The sequence below is a fragment of the Lepus europaeus genome, chromosome 11 (assembly GCF_033115175.1).
Source record: "Lepus europaeus isolate LE1 chromosome 11, mLepTim1.pri, whole genome shotgun sequence".
Taxonomy (NCBI): domain Eukaryota; kingdom Metazoa; phylum Chordata; class Mammalia; order Lagomorpha; family Leporidae; genus Lepus; species Lepus europaeus.
In genome coordinates this window covers 39,882,160-39,894,259 of record NC_084837.1, presented here as the reverse complement: position 1 = coordinate 39,894,259, position 12,100 = coordinate 39,882,160, and the positions used below count along the sequence as shown (strand labels likewise).

Below are 12,100 nucleotides of genomic sequence, written 5' to 3'. Positions count from 1 at the left end.
AGTGGACCTTGTTTAGTTTTTGGCTTTGTCTGTACTTAGCAGCTTGCCTTGGCATTTTATCCTACATCCTTCTTCCTCTCTATTCCTGCTGCTAGTTTTTGACTTCTCTGAAGCATCTGCCTTAAATATACACTGATGAGCAAGTAGTGCAACTGTCTATTTCTTTAGTATGCCATTTGAAAACATTTGTGTTTGATCATCCTAAAATGCCTTACAATCTTGAATTATCTCAGGTAGCAATTGTGATTATTTCTAATCTTCAATTTGATAGTGTGTACATACTAGAATTTATTTTTCAACTATTAGTTTTTAAAGTTTTTTAATTATTTATTCGAAAAAGTTATAGAGAGAGAGAGACAGAAATCTTCCATTTGCTGGTTTACTCCCGAAATGGCTGCAGTGGCCAGGGCTGGGCCATGCCAAAGCCAGGTGTCTGGAACTCCTTCTGGGTCTCCTACGTGAGTGCAAGGACCCCTATGGACTTTAGCTGTCTTCCACTGCTTTCCCAGGCACATTAGCAAGGAGGCAGCAGTGAGGGCTCTGGTAATTGAGCTGCTGCTGCCTGTATGGGAGACCTGGGTTGAATTCCTAGCTCCTGGCTTTGTCCCCAGCTGGGAGCTGTTGTGAGCATTTGAGGAATGAACCAGTGGATGGAGGACTCTCTCTCTCTCTCTCTCTCTCTCTCTCTCTCTCTCTCTCTCTCTCTCTCTCTTTATTTCTCTCTTGCTATGCCTTTCAAATGAATACAAATAAAATTTTTAAAATCTCATGCATTTTATTTCTTCAGTTTTTTATTTATTTATTTAATTTTTGACAGGAAGAGTTAGAGAGACAGAGAAGAAAGGTCTTCCTTTTTCTGTTGGTTTACCCCCCAAGTGGCAGCTAAGGCCTGCGCGTTGCAGCCATCGCACTGCGCTGATCTGAAGCCAAAAGCCAAGTGCTTCCTCCTGGTCTCCCATGCGGGTGCAGGGCCCAAGCACTTGGGCCATCCTCCACTGCCCTCCTGGGCCATAGCAGAGAGCTGGCCTGGAAGAGGAGCAACCGGGACAGAATAGGCACCCCAACCGGGACTAGAATCTGGGGTGCTGGCGCCGCAGGCGGAGGATTAGCCTAGTGAGCCGTGGCACCGGCCCTATTTCTTTAGTTTTTAAGACTTATTTATTTTTATTTTATTTGAAAGGCAGAGAGAAAGAGGCAGACAGAGATCTTGATTCTACTAGTTGACAACCCAGATGCCCGTAACAGCAAGGGCTGGGACAGACTGAAGTAAGGAACCTGGATCTCAATCCAGGTCTCCCACCTGGATGGGAGACACCCAAGTACGTGAGCCATCATCTGCTGCTTCCTAAGAAGCACATTAGTAGAAAGGTGGAATTGGGACGCAGAGTTAGAACTCAAATCTGGACTCTTGGATTTGGGGTGTGGAAGTCCCAAATGGCTTTTTATACACTAAGACAAATGCCCACTCCTTGCGTGTATTCTTATTGCATATGTTTTTACTTTTTTTTCAGTGGTGGTTCTTAATTTAGGGTAAAATATTCATATTTTCATTTGACAGTATTGATTTGTATGAAAACCCTAATCAGAAGAAATAAAAATTAAAAGGACATCTAATTTGATTTTTAATTTGAGGAGGATTTTTTTCAGCAATTGTGAAAAAGAAATGATATTAGATGTCTCTGGAGGACATTTTCATTATAAAAGATAGAAGTCCTGAGGCCAGCATTTGGCCCAGCGCTTGAGGCATCTGTGTTGCTACGTTAGAGCACCTGTCTCCTGACTCCAGCTTTCTGCTAGTGCAGACCCTGGGAGCCAGCAGCACTGGCTCTGGTAATTAGGTTCCTGCCACCTATGAGGGAGAGCTGAATTGAGTTCCCATTTCCCTGCTCAGTTTCCCTGCTTGGCCTAGATCCTTGAGGACATTTGGGACGTGAACCAGCAGATGAGAGCTCATTTAACTCTGTTTCTCTAGTAAAACAATATATTTTTAAAGCTTGAAGTTTAAATGGTCATGCCATTTGATCTAACTTCAACTTGTAAGAGTGTATCATTGTTTCAAATAATTTCAAAGAAACCATATTTATGTACTATGCATATTAGCTCTGTCTTTAAGAAACTGGGAAAATCTTAAATATCCAATGATAGCATACTTATTTAACGGATGATATCATAGCCATTTGATGGCATCCTGTATAGCCTAAAAGTTAGGTTTTACAAGAAATGTAATCGTTTTATAAAATGGTTATAAAAAAGGGTGTTAAGTGCAAAAGCAGATAGGAAACGCTTTGTCACAAGAGTTCATTAAGGTGTGGGAAAAAGATTGAGCAAAGCAGAACTCATTCAGAAAAGACATGCAGAAGAATCATATGGGGTTCTGTAATTAAAATGCTGAGTATTCCTGCATGTGGCTCTAGTAAATTTCTTTAGTTAAAACTTATTATAATTGTATTGTAAATTGATATTATGAACATTTTGACTTTCAGAATAGTTTAAAAGGAGACTAACAATGTCCAGATTAATAGTATTTGGAAATTTGCTGTTGTGGCTGTTGTTAAATCCTTTATCCATGTTAAATAGCTATACAGAAATGGATCCTGTTATCATTGCTTCAGAAGGAGTAGAAAAATTCAAAAATGAAAATTTTGAGATTATTATTGTTGACACAAGTGGACGCCACAAACAAGAAGACTCTTTGTTTGAAGAAATGCTTCAAGTTGCTAATGCTATAGTAAGTAACTTTCAATGTGAAACCACTACAATGACTTTAGTTAATTATGAAACCAATCAAGTATATGATAAATATAAATTCACTTAGTCCTTACCAGTAAGGCAAATTCCAAATGATTTTTTAAAAAGATTTATTTATTTATTTATTTATTTGAATGGCAGTGTTACAGAGAGGCAGAGAGAGAGATTGGTCTTCCATCCGCTGGTTCACCACTCCCCAAATGGCCACAACAGCCAGGGCTGGGCCAGGCTGAAGCCAGGAGCCTGGAGCTTCTTCTGGGTCTCTCACATGGGTGCAGGGGCCCAAGGACTTGGGCTGTCATCTTCCACTGCTTTCCCAGGTGCATTAGCAAGGAGCTGGATCAGAAGTGGAGCAGTTGGGACTTGAACTAGCATCCGTGTGGGATGCTGACACTGCAGGCAGCAGCTTTTATGTGCTACACCACAGTGCCAGCCCCCAAAATCATTTTTTTCATTCTGGATACCTGCCTTTATATGATAAAAATTTGAACTCATCATTTTTGAACTGTAATGTAGAAAATAAAAAACAAAAGAAAAATTAAAAATTAACCTGTAAAGTCTATAATTTAACAATTATATCTAATCTGTAATATCTGTTGAATTTCCTTAATGTAAGTTATTTAGATTCAATTGGAAACATTTACTTTAGATGAATATGAGACTTTGTTAAAGCATTTAAAAATATCAAGTAGCATTTAGTTTCTCATCTTTAAAATTACAAAAATTGAGAAGTTTTATAAATATCTGTAGCATATATGAGGTTTGTGGAAAATTCAATTAAAAGATGTTTATTTTCGTGCAAAATAATTTTGAAATCTATAGCTTTTTCTATAATATGTATTTTCGATGAAGTTTTTGAAAATTCCTTGTATTGGGAACCCATATTTTGCCATTGAGGTATTGGTAGTAATTCTTTGGTTAGTGGTTAATGCTAATACATTTCTTTTTTTTTTTTTTTTTTTTTTTTGACAGGCAGAGTGGACAGTGAGAGAGAGACAGAGAGAAAGGTCTTCCTTTTGCCGTTGGTTCACCCTCCAATGGCCGCCGCGGTAGCACGCTGTGGCCGGCGCACCGCGCTGTTCCGATGGCAGGAGCCAGGTGCTTATCCTGGTCTCCCATGGGGTGCAGAGCCCAAACACTTGGGCTATCCTCCACTGCACTCCCTGGCCACAGCAGAGAGCTGGCCTGGAAGAGGGGCAACCGGGACAGAATCCGGTGCCCCGACCGGGACTAGAACCCGGTGTGCCGGCGCCGCAAGGCGGAGGATTAGCCTATTGAGCCACGGCGCCGGCAATACATTTCTTTTAGTTATGCTGTTATTTTACTCTAGTTGAGCGGATCTAGAGGAAATAGCCTCCATCTGTTTTATTTATTTTGGTTCTATTATGTATTCTTCACATTTTTTCTGATTTTCTTTTGCTTTTCCTTTGCCTAGAATGCAGTTCTTCCAGATCTGTGCATAACTCTGCTTTCTTTATTCTGGCCTTAGCTCTGAAGGAATCTCCGGAGAGGTCTTCTTTACCCTCTCATGTTCCATGTTTTGTGAGGACAGGATTTTCTTATTGACCTCTTTGTCCTCAGAATCTGCATTGTACCTAATACATAGTACTCTCAACAAATATTTGTTGATTGTATAGTTATTTACAATAAATATGTTCTATAGCTTTTAGTGATGAACTTTACTAAAAATCAGTAAAAATATGTATCTTTTCTGTTTAAACTTTTTAGCAACCTGATAACATTGTTTATGTGATGGATGCTTCCATTGGGCAGGCTTGTGAAGCCCAGGCTAAGGCTTTTAAAGATAAAGTAGATGTGGCTTCAGTAATAGTAACAAAACTTGATGGTCATGCCAAAGGAGGTGGTGCGCTCAGTGCGTAAGTACCATTGGTGCTTTTTTGTCCTCTATCTTAGAGTTATGTGAGTATGAGTGAATGAGTGTTTATGGCTTTCTTATTGATCTTTGAAAATATATTCCAGTAGTGGACCTAATATGATCTATAAAGAAGTTTCTAATACAATTCTGCTTTAATTAGTGAAATTTTAATTAATATAATTAATTGGAAAAATCTCAGGATTTCACTTTTTTGAGTTTATTTTATATTTTTTTATAGAGTTGCTGCCACAAAAAGTCCAATTATTTTCATTGGTACAGGGGAACATATAGATGACTTTGAACCTTTCAAAACACAGCCCTTCATCAGCAAACTTCTTGGTATGTACTGCGGTGGCGATACAGAAAAATCTCCAAGAAATAATATGGGTCTTTAGAGCAGATTAGGAGTTTAATCCTACCCTCCCTAACTGGTTTAGGAAAATTCCTTTCCTACTATGACTTACCTTCCTTACCTGTAAATTAGGGGTGATAATTATCTGCTTCTGTGTTTAGGGTGGTAAGGTGAGATATTAGATGAAAATACTTTGGAAAAGTTTTTATTACATTACAAAACTATGTGGTTGTAGTGATAACATTTATAGTGGCAGTAAAACTTTCTTACTGTCTCAATGTGGTATGATTAGAGAACCTGGAATTTGACGTTAAGTTGGAGTCCCTGCTCTGTTTTTTTCTTTTCTGCCACTTTTTCTGTTTAGCTTTACTTTTCTCAGCTGTATAGTTAGAATACCCAACTTGCGTACCTCACAAGATAATTATGTATGTGAATGTGTATTGCTTAATGTAAAATATACTATTAGTTGTTAATTTTTCTCTTTTTTACGTCTTACAGGTATGGGTGACATTGAAGGACTGATAGATAAAGTCAATGAGTTGAAGTTGGATGACAATGAAGCACTTATAGAGAAGTTGAAACATGGTATATGATTAGCTAAAAAAGTATCCCGATATCTTTCCTTGATGTTTTTTTGATAAAGCTACTATGAGTTTGAAATAATAATACTTAATAGAGCAAATTCTTCAAGTATTTATTATTTTAGATGGTTTGTATAGAAACCATTTTAATTCTTAGCTGAGCAATTATAGAATAGTGTTTTTATTTTCTTTTTTGTAATCAAGTTTCTGAAGCTTAAAATTGAGGTTTTCATTAGGTTCCTTGAAGGAAAACAGATTAAGAGTGAATTAGAATACTCCTGTAATCTGTCCTGAAAGGATGAAATTAAATACCCACACACTACTTACTTCCCTCCATATAAAAGATCACTCCTATAGAGAAGCATATCACTATGGTTAAGGGCACAGTTTCATAAATATACCTGGGTTTGTGTCTCTGATCTGTTTTTCATCTGTGTGATTTCAGATTACTTAGTCTCAAATTCTTCATCTATAAAAAGTAGATAATATTCCTTCATGAAGTTGTGAAGATTACATTAGCTGGTACAACTTAAAAGCCTAGCAAATCATAAACAGTTAAGGTATTTTTTAAAAAGATTTATTTATTTATTTGAAAGAGTAACAGAGAGAGAGAGAGAGAGAGAGAGAAAGAGAGAGAGCGATGTCTTCTGTCCACTGGTTCACTTTCCAAATGGCTGCAATGGCTGGAGCTGCGCCGATCCAAATCCAGGAGCCAGGAGCTTCTTTCCAGGTCTCCCACACGGATGCAGGGGCCCAAGGACTTGGGCTATCTTCCCCTGCTTTTTCTGGCCATAGCAGAGAGCTGGATGGGAAGTGCAGCAGCTGGGACTTGCTTGAATTGGCGCCCATATGGGATGCTGGCACTGCAGACGGAGGCTTTATCTGCTGTGCCACACAGCAGTGCCGACCTTTAACATATATTATTAACCATTCAAGCTTTTCTCAATGATCTTTCCTCTTAATTCCTGTGACTACAGACTGTACTACCTCTTTGTTCTCTCTCATCTTGTCAGTATTTATGCTTTTACCTTTTTTTTTAATGTTGGTATTTTTCAGGGATTATTCTAGGCTATCTTCTTTGTCTGGAACTTCGGACTTGTATATCTCTGTTTTCTAGATCATTCTTGGATGTTCATAGGCACCTCAACGTTCAATATTTTTTTTTTAAAGATTTATTTATTTGAAAGTCAGAGTTACACAGAGAGGAGAGAGAGAGAGGTCTTCCATCTGGTGGTTCACTCCCCAATTGGCCGCAATGGCCAGAGCTGCGCCAATCTGAAGCCAGGAGCCAGGAGCTTTCTTCCAGGTCTCCCACATGGATGCAGGGACTCAAGGACTTTGGCCATCTTCCACTGCTTTCCCAGGCGATAGCAGAGAGCTGGATTGGAAGTGGAGCAGCTGGATCTCGAACCAGCGCGCATATGGGATGCCAGCGCTTCAGGCCAGGGTGTTAACCTGCTGAACCACAGCACTAGTCTTGTTCAACATATCTTATCTTACTACAGTCTCCCATCTCATATTTATCATCAGTTGATAAAATCATTTGTCAGAATCAGAAATTTGGGTGTCATCATTAGTCTTATTTCTTCCTCATCTGCCTACCTCTTTCCCTGTTAGTTAACCAATCCTGATGTTTTTACTTCCTGTCTCCATTTCATTCCCTTCTTTCCAGCTGCTCAGAAATTACGCTATTTTATCTTTTACCTGGATTGCTTATTGTAAACCTTTCAACAGATCTCTCAGTTTTCTGGACATTTCCCCTTTGATCTGTTTTATTTATTTATTTTTTAATATAACCAAAGTGATCTTTCAGAAATGCGAGTGTGATCCCATTACTGCCTTTCTTAAGATCCTTCAGTGTCTTAGGCTGTTTTTAAATGATTCCACCATCTAGCCCATATCTTTCATTTCATGTTTTGGCACTCTTCTTGGCTTTCATTGTGCCAGCCATGCTGAACTTCTTTCAATTTCTCAAAACTGCATTACTGTCTCTAACTTTGCTCCATTGCCTTTCTAGTACCTCCGCCTGTTAAACACAGCCTCTCCTCTTACCTCTGCCTTCCCCTTTCCTGGGCAAGCTGGCTAACTCCAACTCACACTTGAGCTCCCTCCTTAAATGTCTTTCCTCAGGGACATTTTATCTGACCTCTAGACTAAATTAGAACTCTGATGTACATCTTCTGTTGTATGCTATAATTAATTATTGTGTAAAGGTACTTTAAAAAGTGTATGGAAAACTGAATTAATAGATAAGTTTATTTTGGTGCAAAATATTTTATTTATTTAAAAGACAGAAAAAGATAACTTCCATCCCCTGATTTACTCCCCAAATGCCCACAACAGCTAAGGTTAGGCCAGGCTAAAACAGGAGCTAGGAGTTCCATCCAGGTTTCCCACATGGATGGCAGGAACCCAAATACTTAGGCCATCATCGGCTGCTTCCCTGCGTGTGCGTTAGCAGGAAGCTGGATTGGTAACGGAGGCAAGATTCAACTTTATGCACTTTGATGTGGGATACTGGTGTCCAAGTGGCAGCTTAATCCTCTGCACCATAACACTCAACCTGATGCAAAAATGTTTTGAAATCTCTGCACAGAGGGATTTTCAAAGAGTTCATGAACGTGTGTATTGTGCAAGAATTTCAAAATTTTCTTGCACCAAAATAAGCATGTTTTAATCTCATTTTTCCATTGACTTTTTGAAATACCCTTATGTTATTCATCACAATTATTTGATGTCTTCCCTGCTTGAAGGTAAAAATAGGGTTCAGAGCTGTGTTCTTCATTGTTTATGTTCTAAGAACCTACTGTGTGTCTGGAACATCATAGATCTTCAGTAAATATTTATTTAATAAATGAATTTATCTCTCATTGCATAATTCTTTCCCATTGCTTTCCTTTCTCTTGAATAACCTTAGCATTAGTTCTGCTACCACTGCCAAATTGGGTAGTCTGTTTCTGACCTGTTTACTTTCTGACTCATTTCTCTCTGTTTTCTGTTTCCTGTTTCTGGTTCTAAAATTCTACAAATTTCTTGAGGTCACAGACAGCCACCTAATTTCCACATGTAAAGATCTTTCTCATTTTTCTTTGATTCTAGTATATGACAGTGTTATCTTGCCTTTTCTGTTTCAAATCCTTCTATACTGGCTTAAGTTACCACTTTTTTTTTTTTTTTTTTTTTTTGACAGGCAGAGTGGACAGTGAGAGAGAGAGACAGAGAGAAAGGTCTTCCTTTTGCCATTGGTTCACCCTCCAATGGCCGCTGCGGTTGGCGCGCTGTGGCCGGCGCACCGCGCTGATCCGATGGCAGGAGCCAGGTGCTTCTCCTGGTCTCCCATGGGGTGCAGGACCCAAGCACTTGGGCCATCCTCCACTGCACTCCCTGGCCACAGCAGAGAGCTGGCCTGGAAGAGGGGCAACCGGGACAGAATCCGGTGCCCCGACCGGGACTAGAACCCGGTGTGCCGGCGCCGCAAGGCGGAGGATTAGCCTAGTGAGCCACGGCGCCGGCCTTAAGTTACCACTTCTGTATCAGTGACCAAATATATCTTTCAGCCTTCATCATCTGGTTCACTGTTTAATTCTGCCTTTCCAACTATCTACTGTAATATTTCTTCTGAATGTTGTACTGCCACTTCAGAATACCTAAAAAGAAATGCCTTTTCTGTTTTTACTTTTAGGACATGAATAGAAAATATTGTTTCTATCCTCTTTTTTAATTGAAGCAAATTTGCATGCAATGAAATGTTTGGGATATCATTCCATCTTTTTTTTTTTTTTTTTAAGCAAATACATGATAATCCACACCTCTGTCAAGAAACAGAACAATTCTGTTACTCAAGAACATTTATTTGTGCCCTTTGCTAGTAATATTTCACGTTATATAGGGTATATCCTTTCTTATTAAGTCTGGTTTCTTTGACTCAATATATTTTTTATATTCTTCCATGTACTTGGATATACCTATAGTTTGCTCATTTTGTGTCTGAGTAGTATTTCAGTCTACCCATTTTCCTGTTTATGGACAGACAGATAATTTGCACAATGTTTTTGCTGTTTAACATTTTTATCAGCAAAATGTGGGATTTATACTTGGTTCCTCTTTAATTTTTGGTATTGTCAAGCTTTTTAATTTTGGTCATTCTAGTGGTTATAGTCTTTGTGCTTTGCTTAAAGTTTATTGTGTATTTTTATATGTCCATCTTCTTTGATAGAATGTAAATGTCCCTAGGATAGAATCTATGCATCTATATATTTACAACATTCATATTGCATGTACTGATTGCTTAGTGAATATTGATTAGGTATTTCATAAGTGTGCTTCATCTTAAGGAAAAGATTAGTTTTATTGAGTGGAAATGTATGCTATCTGATATATCTGAGCCATTTTATTTTGTTTCAGGTCAGTTTACATTAAGAGACATGTATGAACAATTTCAAAATATCATGAAAATGGGCCCCTTCAGTCAGATCTTGGTAAGTTATCCATAAAACTTTCTTTATACCTTTGTTTCTTGCTAAACATTCTAAGAACAGATAGTATACTTTAATTTTTGATATTTAGATAAAATAGATATTTTAAGACAGTGTTACTATTAAAAACAATAGTTAAATGTGGACGTTTTGTACAGTTTGTCTTAAGTAAGGTTTTAATGACTTTATGTTTAAATCTTTTAGGGGATGATCCCAGGTTTTGGAACAGATTTTATGAGCAAAGGAAATGAACAGGAGTCAATGGCAAGGCTAAAGAAGTTAATGACAATAATGGATAGTATGAATGATCAAGGTAGGATGGTGGGTAATACTTGGGGGACAGTGATCTGAATACCAGCAAGTTGACAGTTTCACTGTTTTAGTGGTGATAGGGTGGGGAAACCTTTATACTGAAATTATTTTTAGATGGATTTACAGTAGCTTGAAAGCTCTTTCTCTAAGAGGTAATGTTTAATGGGTTGATTTTGTCATTTCGAGAAATTTTGTCATTTTGAGAAATTTGCTTCTCCAAATAAGTTCCAAGGAAAGACCTGCATGTTACTGGTAGAAATATCTTTTTTTTTTTGTAAATCTATTCTACTCATTTAAAGACAGAGTTACATATAGAGGTAGAGACAGAGAGAGAGAGAGGTCTTCCACCCTCTGGTTCACTCCCCAAATGACCACAATGGCCAGAGCTGAGCTGATCTGAAGCCAAGAGCCAGGAGCTTCTTTCAAGTCTCCCACGTGGGTGCAGGGGCCCAAGGACTTGCGCCATCTTCTATTGCTTTCCAAGACCACAGCAGAGAGCTAGATTGGAAGTGGAGTAGCCGGGACTCAAACTGGCGCCCATAAGGAATGCCGGCACTGCAGGCTTTGGCTTTAACCACCTGTGCCACAACACCAGCCCTAGAAATATCTTATAAGAGAGAATCTATATTTAAATTTGAGGCAATGCTGGATTTAAAAAGTTAGGTAAATTTATTGTAAGACTCTTCAGAGCTTTAATATGGTAATATACATTGGGAATCTGTAAGAGAGAAGTAACTTAAACATTGTTTGCAGACTTTGCTCAGAAACTCTGAATCTTATTTTCCTCAAATGTATACTGCCCTATTTGCCATTCTATATTCCTGCCTCTTGTACCTCCAGATCTTTTTTTTTTTTAAATCTGGCTTGTGTCCTTACCCAATATCCTGAAGTAGAGCACATGGAGATCTCTAATAACTTCCTGCTGGTCTTTTCAGTGGTTAGTTTGCATTTTTTCGTGATCTTTATGATGTTGTTAGTCACCTGTCCTTTCTTGGTTTCCATTATATGATCACCCTACTTTTAGCCTTACTTTTCTTGTTACTCTTGCTCAATCTCCACTGGTCTCTCTCTGCCCACCTCTTTTTTTTTTTTTTTTTTTTAAATATTTATTTGTTTATTTGAAAGTCAGAGAGGAGGGGAGAGGCAGAAAGAGAGAGGTCTTCCATTCAATAGTTTACTCCCAAATTGGCTGCAATGGCCGGAGCTGCTCCGATTCGAAGCCAGGAGCCAGGAGCTTCCTCCAAGTCTCCCACGCGGGTGCAGAGGCCCAAGGACCTGGGCCATGTTCTACTGTTTTACCAGGCCATAGTAGAGAGCTGGATCAGAATTGGAATAGCCAGGTCTTGAACCAGTGCCCATATGGGATGCCAGCGCTTCAGGCTAGGGCGTTAACCCGCTGTGCCACAGCACTGGCCCCTTTCTGCCCACCTCTTACATGAGTAAGTGTTCCAGGATTCTATTCTCACTTAGTGTTTCTTACTCTGCTCATTTTTGTTGAAAAATTCATACATATCTGTGCTTTATTTAAACTAATTTATTAATTTTTGGGATATTTACCTCTTCACTGATCTTTAGACTTTCATAGTAACCCAAATAAGATTTTGTGTTTCCTGTTTCCATCTCTAACACTGCAAGCATTTTTTTAGTACCTAGAATATTTACTCTGTGCCAAGCACTGTCCTTAGCACTTTGGACATAATAACTCACTTAAAGATTTTTATTTTATTTTATTTGAAAGGCAGAGTTAGAGAGAGAG

General features: G+C 38.6%; 1 protein-coding gene across 3 annotated transcripts in view; it reads left to right on the top strand.

Moving 5' to 3' along the window:
• Positions 1-12,100, top strand: part of LOC133769903 (signal recognition particle subunit SRP54) — an 87,886-nt gene that overhangs the window by 24,968 nt on the left and 50,818 nt on the right. For all 3 annotated transcript variants that reach the window (XM_062205271.1, XM_062205267.1, XM_062205269.1), the window contains 6 exons: positions 2,578-2,728; positions 4,477-4,625; positions 4,863-4,963; positions 5,475-5,561; positions 9,962-10,035; positions 10,237-10,345. In XM_062205271.1, the coding sequence (XP_062061255.1) occupies positions 2,578-2,728; positions 4,477-4,625; positions 4,863-4,963; positions 5,475-5,561; positions 9,962-10,035; positions 10,237-10,345 (671 nt within the window). The remainder of the gene's footprint in view (positions 1-2,577; positions 2,729-4,476; positions 4,626-4,862; positions 4,964-5,474; positions 5,562-9,961; positions 10,036-10,236; positions 10,346-12,100) is intronic.